This window comes from Dipteris shenzhenensis, chromosome 30 (genome assembly GCF_047967505.1).
Source record: "Dipteris shenzhenensis isolate YYH24624 ecotype China chromosome 30, Dip_SZ_1.0, whole genome shotgun sequence".
Taxonomy (NCBI): Eukaryota; Viridiplantae; Streptophyta; class Polypodiopsida; order Gleicheniales; family Dipteridaceae; genus Dipteris; species Dipteris shenzhenensis.
In genome coordinates, this window is record NC_141625.1 from 27328877 (window position 1) to 27345670 (window position 16794).

The 16794-nt window shown below is 43.2% G+C and overlaps 1 protein-coding gene across 1 annotated transcript in view; it reads left to right on the forward strand.

Moving 5' to 3' along the window:
* LOC147881913 (uncharacterized) overlaps positions 1-13939 on the forward strand; it is a 33856-nt gene extending 19917 nt beyond the window's left edge. Inside the window, exons 4-8 of the mRNA XM_087401476.1 lie at positions 8155-8400; positions 12647-12797; positions 12925-13002; positions 13234-13402; positions 13557-13939. Of these exons, the coding sequence (XP_087257602.1) occupies positions 8155-8400; positions 12647-12797; positions 12925-13002; positions 13234-13402; positions 13557-13939 (1027 nt within the window). The remainder of the gene's footprint in view (positions 1-8154; positions 8401-12646; positions 12798-12924; positions 13003-13233; positions 13403-13556) is intronic.
* The last annotated feature ends 2855 nt before the right edge of the window (positions 13940-16794 follow it).

A 16794-nucleotide genomic window follows, 5' to 3' on the forward strand; every position in this document is an offset into this window, starting at 1 on the left:
TTACCAGGGCTCGTTTGTGCAGCAAATGTCACTTTTGATGGTGAGCCTACTAAGTGCTGGTGTGTAGATTCAAAAGGCCTGCTGCATACAAAGCCTTCAAGGGCTAGATCAAGTGGAGAGCAGCTTTGCATCTTGCTGGAGCAAACCATAGTAGACTTGCAGCTGGATATTCTACCCTCATTTGATAGTGGCTGAGCAACATGTGGGCCTTTATGGAATGAGTCAGACCTGTGGTAGCTACCAAATACAAGGATGCAAAAGTAAGGCTTCGATCCCTGCAATTGGCTAGAGTATATCCTAGATGAAATGAGGGGTGCCTCTTCCATAGTAAAGATTATCTTGTCCAAATAGGCCACCCATATGCCATTTTGCTCATTGGGAGGTGGACAGCTATAATGCAATTCATAGGACAGCTGGTTGTAGAGAGCTTACTGCACCACTTCAGAGTGTTGGCTTGCCTTTGGAGAGGTTTAGACTAGAGTGGGAGGGAAGAGAACGGGCAAGTACATAGAAAAGAAACAGAGCACCTCACGATAGAGCCTAGTTTAACACTAGATTACGCCATGTCGCCCTCACCAAGGACCTTGACATTGATTCCCTTAACCATTTACTTGAAACACAACAAAATACAAGATAAAAGTCAGCCCTCTAAAAGAAAATGTGAAGGGGGGGAAGAAGAGCAAGAGGAAGAGAGTGAGAGAGACACTCAAGTGCGGGTGTGTAAGAATGATGAGCCACACCACAAACTCACTTGTGTTTTATTAGGATTAGGTTTACCCTATGACTGTCTTAAGACAGTCATAGGTGTCCTATCTTTTAATGAAGGGTTGGCAATGTGCCTTTACCCCAACAACCTCCCACCTAAAGGCCAATGTGCCTAAAGGGGAGAAAAGAATAAAAAATTACAACAATATACAGTTACTGTATACAAGACCATAAGGTAAGAATGGTCTCATCCTAATCCCATGATGTGGCGGCAATGTGCAAACCGCTCTGTAGGCAGGCTCTTAGTGAGCAAATCTGCAGGATTATCATCAGTATGCACTTTCACAAGCTCAAGTCGCTTGTCTTCCAGTACCTCCCTGATGAAATGATATTTCACTTCTATGTGCTTGGTCTTCTGATGAAAGACTGGATTCTTTGCCAACATGATAGCACTCTGACTATCACAATGCAAAACTGGCATATCTCCTGTAATGCCCAAATCTCCCACCAGCCGAGTAAGCCATATTGCTTCCTTGCAGGCCTCAGTGGCTGCAACATATTCAGCTTCTGTGGTTGACAGTGCAACGCATTTCTGCAACCGAGACACCCATGATATAGCACCTCCTGCAAATGTGAAAATATAACCGGTAGTAGACTTCCGGTTATCTGCATTCCCTGCATAGTCTGAATCTGTAAAACCATGCACCAATGCATCTTGCCTACCATAGCATATGCACAAGTCTTTGGTACCCTTGAGATACCTCAAGACACCTTTCACTGCTTCCCAATGCCGCTTGCCTGGATTTGCCATATACCTGCTGATGACTCCCACCGCAAAAGCAATATCCGGACGAGTGGCAACCATGGCATACATCAAAGATCCAACTGCAGATGCATACGGAATCTTGGCCATTTCAGCCTTATCATCATCTGATCTGGGGCTGTCCTTACTGCTGAGTTTTAAATGTGGAGGCAACGGGGTACTAATGGACTTCCCCCCCTCCATTTTAAACCTCTGCAGTACTTTGTCAATGTACTCTTTCTGTGACAGAAACAAAAGTCCCTTGGACCTGTCACGAGTAATACGCATGCCAAGAATATGATTTGCATCACCCAAGTCTTTCATGTCAAAAGACTTGTGCAGTTGTTTCTTCAAAGCACTAATCTCATACTGAGATTTACTGGCAATAAGCATGTCATCCACATATAGAATGAGTAGCATCAAACTGCCATCCTTTGCCCGTTTGGTGTACAAGCAATGATCGGTCTCACACCGATGATACCCTTGGGACTGCATGAAGGCATCAAACTTCTTGTACCATTCCCTTGGCGCATGCTTGAGTCCATACAAGCTCCTCTTGAGCTTACACACAAGCTGCTCTTTCCCTTTAACAGCATATCCCTCTGGCTGACTCATATAGATCTCATCATGAAGATCTCCGTGAAGAAAGGCTGTCTTCACATCCATCTGACATAAATCCATGTCGTCATGAGCAACAAGAGCTAACACTGCTCTCAAAGTAGTCATCTTGACTACAGGGGAAAAGATCTCATCAAAGTCAATGCCCTTTTCCTGCTTAAATCCCTTGGCAACCAATCTGGCCTTATACCGAGGTAAAGCATTTGAATCCACTTTGACTTTGTAAACCCACTTGCATGGCAAAACCTTTCTGCCTGCAGGTAACTGCACCAAGTCCCATGTATCATTCTGAAGTAGGGAGTCCATTTCTGACTGCATGGCTTTCTCCCACTTCTTTTTCTCTGTTCTTCCCATAGCTTCCTTGAAGCTGGAAGGCTCACCACAATCTGTCAGCATGATAAAATCAGCCACATTATTGGCTCCTGGAACAAACCTGGCAGGAGGCTGTTGTGCACGGGTGCTCCTCCTAACAAAATGTTCCGGATTAGGCTGCTGTCCAGCCTGTTCTTCATGCATGACGGGTGGCTGTACCACCATATCTGGCTGTTCTACAGCCCCATGTGTTGGCACATCCAGTGGTGCATCATTGGCAAAATTATCTGGCTGATTTTCAGCCTGTATACCCTCTTGAACAGGGTGATCTGCAGCAGCCTGCTGCTGCATATAAATGGGCATTCTTTGCTGTCCAACATCATCATAAATAACCCTCCTGTATTCCACAGGTTGCACGGGTTCCTTGTGTACACTATCTTCTTTAAAGATGACATCATTGCTGCGTATAATCTTCCGTTTAACGGGATCCCATAACCTATACCCCATTTCACCTTCGTCACCATAACCCATAAAGATGCATCTGATAGACTTTGGATCCAGTTTGGTGCGTAGTTCTTTGCGTACATGAGCAAAGCACTCGCAGCCAAATACACGTAAGTGCTTATATGAAGGTGGCTTGCCAGACCACACCTCTTCTGGCACTTTCAACTCCAAAGCCTTGTTTGGCGACCTGTTAATAATGTGAACTGCTGTTTGCACGGCTTTTGCCCAAAAGCCATGGGGTAATGCAGCATAAGACAACATACATCGAACCTTCTCGTGAATAGTTCGATTCATACGCTCACTTGCACCATTTTGAGATGCATTATGAGGGGCTGTGAGTTCCTGTTTGATGCCCTTAGCTTGGCAAAACTGCACAAAAGCATGTGACAAATACTCACCCCCATTATCGGACCTGAGGCATTTCAGCCTGCGTCCTGTCCGATTCTCAACCTGAGCAACAAACTTCTTGAAAGCATCTAAGGCATCTCCCTTATGCTTCAAGAAATAGACCCACACCTTACATGTGGCATCATCAATGAAAGTAATAAAATATTTTGCACCCCCTAGTGATAACTGTGGCATCTCACACAAATCAGTGTGCACTAGATCAAGTGGTGCTCTATTCTGGGGAGTTCTCCTCTTATGAGGAGTGACAGAGTGCTTGCCAAATATACAATGATCACAAGTAGGCAAATCTGAAAAAGAGAGAGGCGGCAGATAACCCAAACGTGACAGTTCTTGCATTCCTTTAACAGACATGTGTCCCAACCGGCTATGCCACAATGAAACCTTTGGCAGCTCGGTTATGGCAACAACATGATTACCCACACTGGAAACATAAAGAGGGTACAAGGTATTCCTCTTAAAACCCTCAGCCACTACAGTCTGGCCATCAGTAATCACCCATTTGGAATCCCCAAATGTGGTGTGGTAACCACTGTCATCCAATAAGCCAGTGCTAATCAGATTTTTCTTGATTTGCGGCACATGGCGAACACCATCAAGCATAAATGACTGTCCATCAGGAAATACTATCTGTATATTGCCAATCCCTGCAATCTGACATGCATAGTTGTTCCCAAGATGAACAACTCCATGAGTACCTGTGTAGGAAGTAAACCACTCCCTATGAGGAGTAACATGAAAAGAGGCACCTGAATCCAAGAGCCAGGTGTGCATGTCATGGCCATCAATAACCAAAGCATGTGCTATTACAGCAGAAGAGCATAAAACATCATGTATGTCACTGTCACTGTCCTCTGCTGCAACATTTACTGCATCCTAGTCATCTGCCTTGGCCTTGCCTTTGCCTTTGCTTGCATTTCCTGCATCCTTTGTTTCAGCCTTCTTGGCTTTCTGATCCCGTATGAACTTGAAGCACTTAGACTTCACATGTCCCTTCTTGCCACAATAAAAGCATTCAATGTCCTTTTTGCCACGGGACTGACTGCAGGATTTGGACTTACTAGCAGATCTCCCCTTCTGCTGAGTCCTGCCTCTGTCCTGTACCTGCAAAGCATTTGAAGACTTGCTGCCCGCATTATTCTTCCTGCTCATCTCCTCCATAAGGAGAGAGCTCTCTACATCAGCATAAATAAGAGTGGCATTCGAGTTTGACAGGGTGGTCTTGAAAGTGTCCCAACTCTCGGGGAGGGTACACAGCAAGAAAGTAGCCTTGAACTCCTCATCAAGGTTCAACCCCTGTGCAATCAACTGTGTAAAGATGGCATTGAACTCACTCAAGTGTGAGGTCATAGCTGTACCTTCCTTCATGCGAAGATCGACCAGCTTCTTCAGCCAATAAACCTTACTGGCTGAGCTCTTTTGGGCATACAATTCTTCTAGTCTTTGCCATAGACCATAAGAGGTCTTTTCAGCCTGTACATTGAACACAAGAGTGTCTGAAATAGTGAGCATGATAGCTGCCCTCGCGGACAAATCAAGCTCTTCCCAGTCATCAGCTGCCATGTCAGATGGCTTGACACCCTTCACCCTTATGGGCTTAGCAATCTTCTTTAACAGAAGTACATTCAAGCACTGTTCTGCCCACAATGCATAGTTGTGTGCTCCTTCCAGTTTCTTTATGTTCAGAATTGAAGAATCACTTCCCCCTGATGCCATATCAGATGAGGAAAGTACCTGACTCCCTGGAAGTAAAAAGACTGAATAAAAATTCTGATTTCTCAGAAAAACCTGCTCTATTCAAGAGCCAGAAGCACTCTCAATGGTGCTGTTTTTACTGTCAGGAAAATCTGCAGCAAAACAGTAAATGACCCTGCAAATACTGTACCTTCTGACACACTGTACTGTGCTCAAAGAGGCATAAAAACAGTAATTTCAGACTGCGGCAGCTGCTCAACAAGTGCTTAACAGTGCATAATCATCTGACAAACCACAAACACTGCTGTAAACACTGCTGTACTGACTGTACTGATCACTTCTCCCACCTCAGATGAGGTATTACACTGAGTTAAATTGCAGAAACCACTTGACAAACACCCAAAAAAAAATGACACTTCAGCCTGTCACAAAACCTGCAACAGTAAATGGGATAAATCCCAAGCAATCACCCTTATACCAAGGGGAGAAAATGCATCTGAAGATCTCTGTCGGTAACCCAAGTGCTATCAAACAAAGTCTGGGCAAAAGCCCCTTGATCTGACACCTGAATCAAGTGGAGAACACCTCAACACTGAGGTAGCATGCAATATGAAAATCTCTCTGACACTTTTACCTGACAATGTGCAATGCATAGACTGCCCCTGTGTACTCAGTAACAACACAAATCACAACGTACAAACACCAAGAAGAAGATCTTTTGAGCACTGTCAACGATGTGGGCAGTTAGGGACCGAGTAAACTCGATGCGCCCTGACCAAGCGTGGCTCAACTGAGATTTTCAAAGTGCGTACAAAGAATGTGACTTGCAACAAATGTCACCAAATGCACTGCGGAAACAAAGCAAATGTGTGCTCCCTGGCTACACACTGCCTCAAGGCATATACTGCAAACACGTCCAGGCAAAAGCCCTTTGAAATGGTCACCCAAAACTGAGAATTGCACTCAGTAAATGCATAGAAGCTTCTGCAAAACAAGCATCTGACCTTCCTGAAAGACAAGTAACTGCGCAAACACCACCACTGTGGCACAAGTCACCTCAAGCGTGAGGGACACGAGAGTACCTGCTGTACCTCAACAAATGTACAGTATACAGCTGAAATGCTTCAGGAATGCATCAGGAATGCTTCATGTACTGCGCGTACATGCATGTACCACGCACAAAACAGAGTGCTTCAGCACTATTCCTCTTCCAAAAAAAAATTTGTGTGCCTGCTGTACTTTTCTGTACCTGCAAAGTACCTGGTGTACTTTCTGTACCTGCAGTAGGCACGCTTCCCAAAAAAAAAAATCTGTCGAGTCTTTTGAGCGAAAATCGAATGCTGTACTTGCCTGGCTCTCTACGTGCACACACGCACGTCAAAGGAGATCCAGCTGCACGATGCCTCGAGAGGCTTAGCAGCTAGTAGCAGCTACTATGGCTGCTTGCTTAATGCGGCGCCTCGAGCTGCAGCTAGCAGCTGCTATGCAAGGAGGCCCGCGACCCGCGTCGCCGCCCGTGCCCACACCACAGCCCGCGCTCACGCCCGCGCCCGTGCCCACGCCATAGCCTGGCCCGCGCCCGCGCTGTCGCCCTGATCTGCTGCGCCGCCTGCGCATTGGTCTGCTGCCCTGCAGGCGAAATGCGCCGCCGCAGTCCGTCCGTACGACTGTACGGACGACGTACGGTCGTACGGCGCTGTCCGTACGTCCGTACGGAAGGGGTAGACTAGGGAGTGAAGGGAATGGGTAGACTAGGGAGTGGAGGGAATGGGTAGACTAGGGAGTGGAGGGGAATGGCTCTGATACCAGTTGAAGGGGGGGAAGAAGAGCAAGAGGAAGAGAGTGAGAGAGACACTCAAGTGCGGGTGTGTAAGAATGATGAGCCACACCACAAACTCACTTGTGTTTTATTAGGATTAGGTTTACCCTATGACTGTCTTAAGACAGTCATAGGTGTCCTATCTTTTAATGAAGGGTTGGCAATGTGCCTTTACCCCAACAAAATGTCTACTGACCCTTCTGAGGTCATGTTACCTCGACTTGAGCATAACACAAGAAGGTTAGTGTATTTGTAAGTGCGAACTCTCTTTGTAGTAAATCTCAGAGGGCGACATGGTGTCCCGCATGCCGACCTTGAATTTTGGCTAGACGGGATTGTTGGATGGTGAGAATTAGCAGATCTGGAGTCAATTGGTTCCAAATGCATTGTGAGGATAACTTAGGAGTAGAGGTGAAGCTGGCGGATAAAAGGATGCAACATGAATAGTAGCGAAAGCAACATATCCAGCTGATATCAAAGATTGGGTGCTCAGGGATGTTCATACATTTTCCAGGATCATTGGGACATTGAGGCACTTTCAAGGATCATTGGGAATATTGCAAATTCAATGCTTCCACACATTCAGTTTGTGGCAATTGAGGCTTGAATGATTTTGCGAGACTATGAGACGGCTAATATGGGTGATGCTTCAAAATCAGCTGTTCATGCTGAGGATGAAGGAAGGTGACTTGGTTATTGAGCATCTGTTCAAAGTCAAAGATCAACTGGTCGTTGTAGGTCAGAAGGTGGACAGCAATCAGTCTCATTCTCACTAAGCTGCCTAGGAGCTTCAATGGTGATCAATAGACCTTCACTCAGTTGTGAGGACCCTCTGTCATGACATGACAGGATTCCAACCGCCATGCCTGATAAGGTGTCGTTAGCGCACCGCTTCTTGTGTCATCCTTGCAAAGTGAGGCTCAAATAGATTGAAAATGACTGGACAACATTTCTCCCTATATTCTTTGTCCCCTCTTCCCTCCCCATGTTTTAATTTTTTGAAGACTATAGCTAACTTCACCTTGTGTAAGTCCACAATTTGTCAAGGTTGATCATTGGTGCTGTCTTTTTCCTATCGCAATCGTTTTACGTCTGCTAGTGCGGCACTTTCAAGGGTCTTGATATGTTTGACTCGCATCTTCAGTTTTGCGAGTGAGATTTGTTTGCAAAATTTACTCCAGAGTAGAATCAACTTTTTCATTTTGAACTGTCATAAATCATAAAATACACCTTGCGTGTTTCATGAAAGAAATTCAGGTTAATGCATAAATGCCTTTTTGTTTGTTTGGTTCAGGTTCAAAGGTACAACAGACAGTATTGCTCTTCAATTTTTTTTAAAGAACAGACATCCTGTGATGCGCTCGTGTGCCTCTTTAGTCTTTGGAGATCCTTCGATGCCAAGCTCACGACCGAATACCTTTGGGGAATTATTTCGTTCTTTTATTTCACCAATGCCAGTTGTAGAAGAAGCTATACAGTGGGTTCTTAAGGGTGGTCCAGGTCCAGATATTTCTGTACACATGCGGATGATGAATAGCAGGTAGATTATTTGCTATATTTTGGGTATAAGAATGCAGCATACAGAAACAGAGTGCAGCCTTATTAATATGAAGGGCTAACAATCCTTGTATATCCTTTGGGATAAAAATAAGCCTTGTATAACATTGTCCAGTAATTGGCCCTCCTTTTAATTGAATCTAGCGTCAATCTCCCCTAAGACACAACAGTTTCTGAAGATTGTTGTGTTGACTATGTAAATATCTATGTATGGGCACCAACGTATGCTTATGCAATCACTTACTGTGAGAACCGTGGATATGCAGAATCGTGTTTTCGAGGAACTAGAAATTCATAACCACTAACTGAAAATTTAAACCATAACACTTGTTCACACAGTCTTAAAACTGAAATAAATGAGAGAATGGAACACAAAAAAGCAAAGCCACATGGGGTGCAAACAATGATCAACCCCTCACAAAAGCTCAAGCACCTGGCAGATTTCTGTATTCCAGTAATGCTGAGTCTTAATACAATAGTATTCGAGAACCAAGGATGCAACCTATGCAGTCCTAGGAAAACAAAGAACTAAAATCACTCCTTTGTAACTGTAAGAGGAAATACAATGCTTCAACAAATTGGACAATGATGATAATGAAGTCGCTGTAGCCAGGTCTCAGCCTCAGTTCTGCGAGCACTGTCAAGCCCTTTGGTTTCCTGCCTCACCATATCCAAGCCATGGGCTTCCACGATTATGGCTGACATCTCAAGGCCCAAGATGGGGAGAGGACCCTGGAATATCTATCAAGCCTCACCAAGTTCCCACCAGAGTACGAGATGGTTGCTCGAGCGTTGCGGTGTGAGGTCACGACAAGTCAGCTAGATTTTGATTACATGCTCTCTTCTCTTAGAAGAGGAATCGGTTCAAATTCGGGCAAACTGAAGAAGTCTCCCGATGGTAGTGAGGCATACTCACAGCAGTGGAAAAGACAGAATGTAGCAGTGGGAAGAAATGGCATCTGGCCAAGGATTGTCGGTCCAAGAACCTTAGCAAGTCTCAGGCTGATGACACAAAGTCAAATTCATCTTCAGACCAATCTGGTACTCAGAGGCAGCAATTGCTCACAATCCACAATGGCTTGCATAAGTTACTTTATTGATTAGTATGTCTCATAGTCCTGCGAGGCCTCCTTAAGATGTTAATAACGATACACAAATGTATTTAAATGTGCAAACAGGGGTTCCCCCACATGTCATAGCCAGAAAGGGTGTGTAGGTGAGAGAGCAGGCTGATTGCAGCTCCTATCATTTGAAAGTTTGGCAGGCAAGGCAAAACTGTGAAGCTAGGGACCAGATACTTTCGAAGTTCATTGCTTGACGGCACTGAGACTATGGACACACTGTGTTCCTGAGCTCATTGCTCGAGGTTCCTATATGCGATGTGTTCACCAGAGGATATTGGGCATGGTTTGTTTCATAGATCATCGTTCTCCATTTGGAACTCAGTGCAAACTAGTATCGAAAATCACAGCCGAGGAAATCTCTTTACTGTTCGAGGTGGCATATTGTTCCGAGCAGCTGGGCTGTCAGGTATTCTCTCTAAGGTGAATCCAGTATTTGTGGTGCTGGAGGGTACATAGTTGCATCTTCATCGAGTTGCTTCCTCAGATCATTGTACACCATGAGCTGCAGAGAGCGTGTTCGAGTTATGGCTTTCTCACATGTAGTGAGAGAGGGCTTCTTTGTGGGTGTGCCTGCCCAGAGAGAGGATAGGAAATCCTGCTAGGTTGTGGCCTGTTTCAAGCTGGCTGGCATAGGCCAGTCAGGCCCAAGGTTAGGACAGAGTGGGGCACCCGACCTGCCCAGTCCGGACAAACTTACCTAACCCAACCGAGTTTGGGTCGGTTTAATTGGGTCAGGCTGACCAGGCTGGTTTGGGACCTATAAATAGGTCTGCCCCTCTTACACTTCTTCTTAGTCACTTGGGTCCTCACTCCTCACTAAGTAGATGTAGAAAAGGGTTGGTAGACATTATAACTCTATGATGTTTATTTATTTATTGTGTACATACTTACTCTGATCACACATGTGGGTGTTTTGTGCGACTTCTTTCTTACATGACTTTACACATCTGGCCAGTCATCTTCTGCAAATCCAATGCATTGATCGTCTTCGATCAATGGCTATTTTGGCACCTTTCTGCAGAACGATGAGCCACAGTTGACACTTCTATGTGTACAGCCAGGCACATTACGGAGACGGTAGGATGGAAGATAGTGCATGGGGTAGACTCCACTACATGGAGCTATCTCACAACCCATAGGGTTATCCAAGTCCGTATGACTTGATGATTATTTAGCAGATCACCCTCCACCTGTCAGCATGCCTTATGAGAATGGAGTGCTCCGCATATCCATCGGGTTTCCATTCCCAACTCAAAGGGATATTATATCCTTCTTGCTTTCATACTGGCTTTGGAGGTGAGCCTTGGTGCATCTAGGTGGTAATGTTGATTCTTACGAGGATAGAATGAATGACGTAGGTTAAATCTGTGAGATAAATGTAATCTTTGAAACCAATAATTATATATGCTCAGATCACTCGCATGCACATTAAAGAGTAGTCACAACCGTTGGATTAATTTTAGGTAGATTCTGATAAGTCTATATTACCTTCGTAAGTTTAAATGTTCTAGACCTACTGTGGGGTCATGGGGCAAATTTCTAAAAAGGAAATTAAAGACTTTTTAATTAAATTATTAAAGTTATTTTCTACTATATATAATAGGAATATTGATTAATGAATATATATGTATTGTAACTAACCCATAAGTGTGATTTATACATAGTTTTTAATTACTTTTAGAGCTAGAACTAGCCTTATGAAGCCCCACTTGCTTTTGCTACCACATTCTGGCATGCTTGCTGTTGAGGTCTTGGTTGCTTCCACTTTTTCAAATTGTTGAATTCCAGAACAACAATTTCAAATTTGATTCTTGTCCCCTGGTTCCATTCACCAAGTCCCCATAGGGAAAAGTGATTAGATTTACAGCCTGTGGCTGCTGTTTTGGCACCTGGAAAAGCACCTCGTGGACGTTGCCTGCATGTAGTTCTCCTCTTCCAGATTAATTGCAATTTTGAAAAGAGACTTTTCTGCTTGACAATTTTGCAATCCCCACACACGTTATCTCTTTTCAGTTTTGATCTCCTGCTATGACTGGAATCATTTCGTTCCATTTTTCCAGTGACCAGTGGAGACAGGACAATTTCATCAGTTTTCTGGACATTTGGCACCTGTTTTTGGGGCCAGATAGTGGGCGATTGCACCTAGGAAAATTTCAATTCTTGGGCCCCAATTTCTAATCATTCTATATTTGATCAAGAGCTTTGTTCCAGTGGCACCCTGGTATCCCAAATGGTGATTTTCTCTTCTTGATTGGCGTTTTTCACCTTGAGACACAGTTTTCCTGCTCCAGGTTTGACGGTTTCATGCATGTTCCATTGGCAGAGGTTTTGCCACTTGATAGAGAGGCTCCTCTCCACATCTTGGCTACAAGAGCTTCATTTATTGTCAGTCCTATTTGTTGAAGCATTGTAATTCCCTCCTACTGTTAAGAAAGAGTGTTTTTTGTCTTTTGTTTTTGTAGGACTTCATACGTTCCATCCTTGGTTTTGGAAAACTATTGTATTAAGACTCAGCATTACTGGAATACAGAAATATGACAATTTGCTTGAGCTTTGGCAGGGGGTTGATCCTCGTTCACACCCCATGTGGCCTTGTCTTTTCTGTGTTCTGTTCTCTAATTTATTTCATTAAATAGATCCTAAGAAACATGCTTCCGCATAAGCATGGTTGTGACATATAACACACTTCGTTGGAACTCGGGTGCTGATAGACTAGGTGAAGTTTTATATGAATATCATATAAGTTTTAAAGCTTTCTTATTTAAAAAAACATAACAAGTTTGGGCATATTCCTGGATTTATGCATGTTTGCCTTTTCAGTTGGTAGCTCTCTCTCTCTCTCTCTCTCTCTCTCTCTCTCTCTCTCTCTCTCATTCTGCATTGGTGTGGATGCTCGTTTAGTAGCTCCACCCTCACAGCTCATTTGTACCAGGATTTTCAGAGTCTCATAGACCCATCGGTCTTCCGAAGACTTTAATAAACTCTCTCTCTCTCTCTCTCTCTCTCTCTCTCTCTCTCTATCTATCTATCTCTATCTCTCTCACTTCATAAGAAAAAAAAGATATACTATAGCCTTACAAATGTTGTACTCTCTATGCTTCATAGGTCAAGGCGAGCATCTTCTGCAGCACGCAGCTGCATTCAAACAGTGTTAAAGAATAATTCACACAATAAGACCTCTCCACAAGTGGTGGTTGTCTCTGATACACCATTTATAATTAGAAGGCTCAAGAATGACCTAGAAGGCGTTGCACATGTATGAATCCCCATTTCCGAATCGGGACTCTTCAAGTCCATGTTTTGTTCTCTGTTTTCTGTAGTTTGTCCCTTTTATCGTGGGACATCTAATTGGCCATACTTGGCATTCTTGGGATTCTACACAGGTTCTTCATTTTGACTACCACTTGTTTATGAGATCATACCAGAACCTGAGCAAGATGATGAGCGAAAACTACTTTCAGGTGCCGCACTTGTGTTCATATGTTTCTTGAATGTCATTATTGAGAAAAAGCAAATGTTTCTTTCTGAATCAAGTGCATTGGATTGCTTTATTTCATCTTGATTCAATCACAAATCCTGTTTCTTTGAGGTTTGTCATAAGAATTGAAACTCACAATTGATACATACAAATTAAAGCTGGAATGCGGGGTCTATGACTAAAGCCTCCTTGATTTGTTTCGGGCCCTGCCCAGCCACCAGAGAAGAGGACTAGGGACTGGGGCCCCATGCCCAGGTGGGTGGCGATTGTTGATTTCTTCTTGGCATCTAGGGCTAAGAGTGCAGTTATATCAGGAGCTAATAGACGTGTGGGCACTACATATGCTCAGCTTCTTGCTTCCTTTGCAGCAGCCAAAAGACTGGGTAGGCTTTTCAATTATATTCCTGTGTATTCTGGGACAGCTAGAAAGAACAGGAGTTTTTGTGATGTCTATTATTGTCTGAGCTGTGCATAAACATCAGAGGTGCTTTATTCTCTGCAAGTTGTCCTGACTTCCAACTCATGCAAATGCTGTAGATGAACAAGGGGAAAACTCTTCCGACTTTGGTTTCTACAGTAGTTTCCAGTGGTCAGTCCTGACCGAAGGCCTATCAGGGCAAAAAGGGTGGGGCCACACCTGGCGCCGGTTTGGAGGCCGACTTAGTTGCAACCATCAGGCGAATCAATGTGCACGGACTCCACTTCTTCCTTATGCATGGTGGGATGGACCATGGCAATCCCCAACTTCTCATGATCTGCAAAGGATGCTAGCTTATGGCATCAACGTGTCGGAAATGGGAGTTGCTAAAATGGATAGTTTGAAGAAGACATGTGAGACAAGAAAGACCCCATTGGAGACCTTGAATCTCCACCTACCTCCTTGTAAGAGATTGAAATTATGTCAACAAAGAAAGTCATAATTGATCTGCTAATTATCATATGAAAGTTCCTTTTGTCACTCATACGAAGGGACTGTGTAATGTTGATGTGTAAATATCAGGACAGTTTTTAAGATGTCTTGAATGCCAAATGTTTCCTTAGCTCGAAGTGCAGAAATTGTACTACAAAATTTTGTCTCAAAATTTCATCCATTTCTGACTTTGCTTGGAATTTTTCTGTTTGTTTATTGAAAAAGGAGATTTAAAGGCTACAGCACCTCTGTATAGATGTGGCAGCATAGATCCCGTATGTACTGTTTTTCTTGCACAGCCTCAGCTCCAATCCATAATGAGAGCTTGATGACGTTATACTGTCCTATTTACCTCTATCTAACACCCATATAGCATCTTACATAATTAAAGGGTCTATATAACGAAAACATCACTCCGTTTTCATCTCTTCTAAGCTGAGACACAAACACAATGATACATAATTAGTATGGAGCATTGCAAAAGAATTACCACATTCGCCATCTACATACTTAAATCGTTCAAGGTGTCAATGTTGCTGCTAGTCAGTACAGCTAATATACAAAGAACCAGCTCACATGATCTATAAGGCAGAAGGGAAGGTGTGGAAGACCTAGTGTCCCAAGGGAAATATGCCCCACAGGGGAGGTAGAAAATGAGCACCGTGTACTCCTGAGATGCCGGCCTATGCTCACATCAGAGAAAGATATGATGACAACACAGGCAACCTGACAATTCTTTCAGAGCACCAGCTACAAAGCTAGGGAATTATCTAAAAGAACTTTTGGAATACCACAACAAGATGCTTGGGCTAGCACACAAGCTAGCACATCAAGTACTAACTACATAGTATGTCTATAGTATTTTCGTTAACATAGTATGTCTATAGTATTTTCGTTAACTGGATGTAAAGATCTCTATTTGTTGATAGTGATTGCCAGTCCCATACATCCTGAAGGGTTTCAAGAGAACTTTAATACAACCATATCATATCCTCTCTCTCTCTCTCTCTCTCTCTCTCTCTCTCTCTCTCTCTCTCTCTCTGGGGGTCACTCGTTACATGGGCATTAATAGGGAAGATAATGTAGAAACATGAAATGGAAAATGCATCCACAGGAACTTTCATTTAGACCACGCCCTCAACAAAGAAAAGGAAAAAGCTACTTAAAGAACGTGAGAAATATGGAAACCAAATACATTCATCACGCACATCCAAAGGTACAATGATTTCACACGAGGAAACTTAAGGGATAACACAACATACTGGAGAGGTTTACAGCATACCTTTTGGTCATGCATTGGCTGCTGGTGAAGCAAATTCCAAAACCGGTTCCCTGCATAGTTAACAGTCATTAATGTTTAGACGATGCTATATATAAAACAGATTTTTTGGAAGCAGTGATGAATTAAGAAATAGGTATGCTGTAGTTTATCCATTCACTATACTAGATATAGTGCTTGGTTTGAGCAGGAACTTTCATTTAGACCACGCCCTCAACAAAGAAAAGGAGAAAAAAGCTACTTAAAGAACGTGAGAAATATGGAAACCAAATACATTCATCACCCACATCCAAAGGTACAATGATTTCACACGAGGAAACTTAAGGGATAACACAACATACTGGAGAGGTTTACAGCATACCTTTTGGTCATGCATTGGCTGCTGGTGAAACAAATTCCAAAACCGGTTCCCTGCATAGTTAACAGTCATTAATGTTTAGACGATGCTACATATAAAACAGATTTTTTGGAAGCAGTGATGAATTAAGAAATAGGTATGCTGTAGTTTATCCATTCACTATACTAGATATAGTGCTTGGTTTGAGCAGGAAAAAATCACATGTGTGTCTTCAACTCTGTGGACAAGTGGAAACATGTCTTGTATGCCTTCAACTATGTGGAGAACTGGAAAAATGACTGGTATTCCTTCGACTCTGTGGACCAGTGGAAAATGTAAACCACAGGCATGAAAGCAACAAAAATTGCATAAAAACAGAGGAGAGTTCAAGAGCAATCATCAACCTTGGCTGGTTTTTGTCTGGGAGCACAATAAGGTCCTTGATTAATTCAGTAACAGGATTTTGGTCAAAATCATGAGAAAGATAGATACTAAGTACTTGACTCTATCAGAACTCTTTCCTTTAGGAGCTACTAATACATTTCCAGGTTTGTAAGGCTCCCATCTTCCACTTCGTAAACCAATCTTGGTTCCAAAAGATAACAAAGATTGTCTGGATTTGAAACAAGAAGGCCACAGCAACAAACATGCCCCTCCAGTCACATCGTATCTCACTCGCTATGTAGAAATACACAAAATCAGATCCAAAATTATGGCTGCAAGTTCAGTAACCTACAATGCACTACAGACAAATACTGTTTTATCATTTTGCCTGGGATCAAATCCCAATAAACTTCTGAAATCTACAGATTAAGGCCATCACCTCAACTAGTAAAGACAATAGGATGGCATGGTCACTCTCCACCTATCCATAGACTAGAGGTCAATACATCTCTTCCAAGGCACGTCTATCATCGAGTTCAAGGTGGTATCAAGATGGGTCAAACACTCTTTGGAGAAAGGGGTGGTGCGGTTCTGTTTTGCAAGTGCATAGAAAAATGACCAATTCAATTTACGTTTCATGTAATAGATGTTGGGAATATTGTCCTTTCCTTATTGCATTGAGTTCTTCACTACACAGTGTGAGGCTTCCTTAAATGCATGATGCAACCCAAAAGAGAGTGGCTGGAGCAAACAACATAATGCATCTTGGCATGCACGTGCTAGTGTCCCCTCTACAGTAGAGTATTTCTCTCAACTTATGGGAGTGTTGCTAGAATGTGATTAAAATACCCATTTGAGGGTGCAC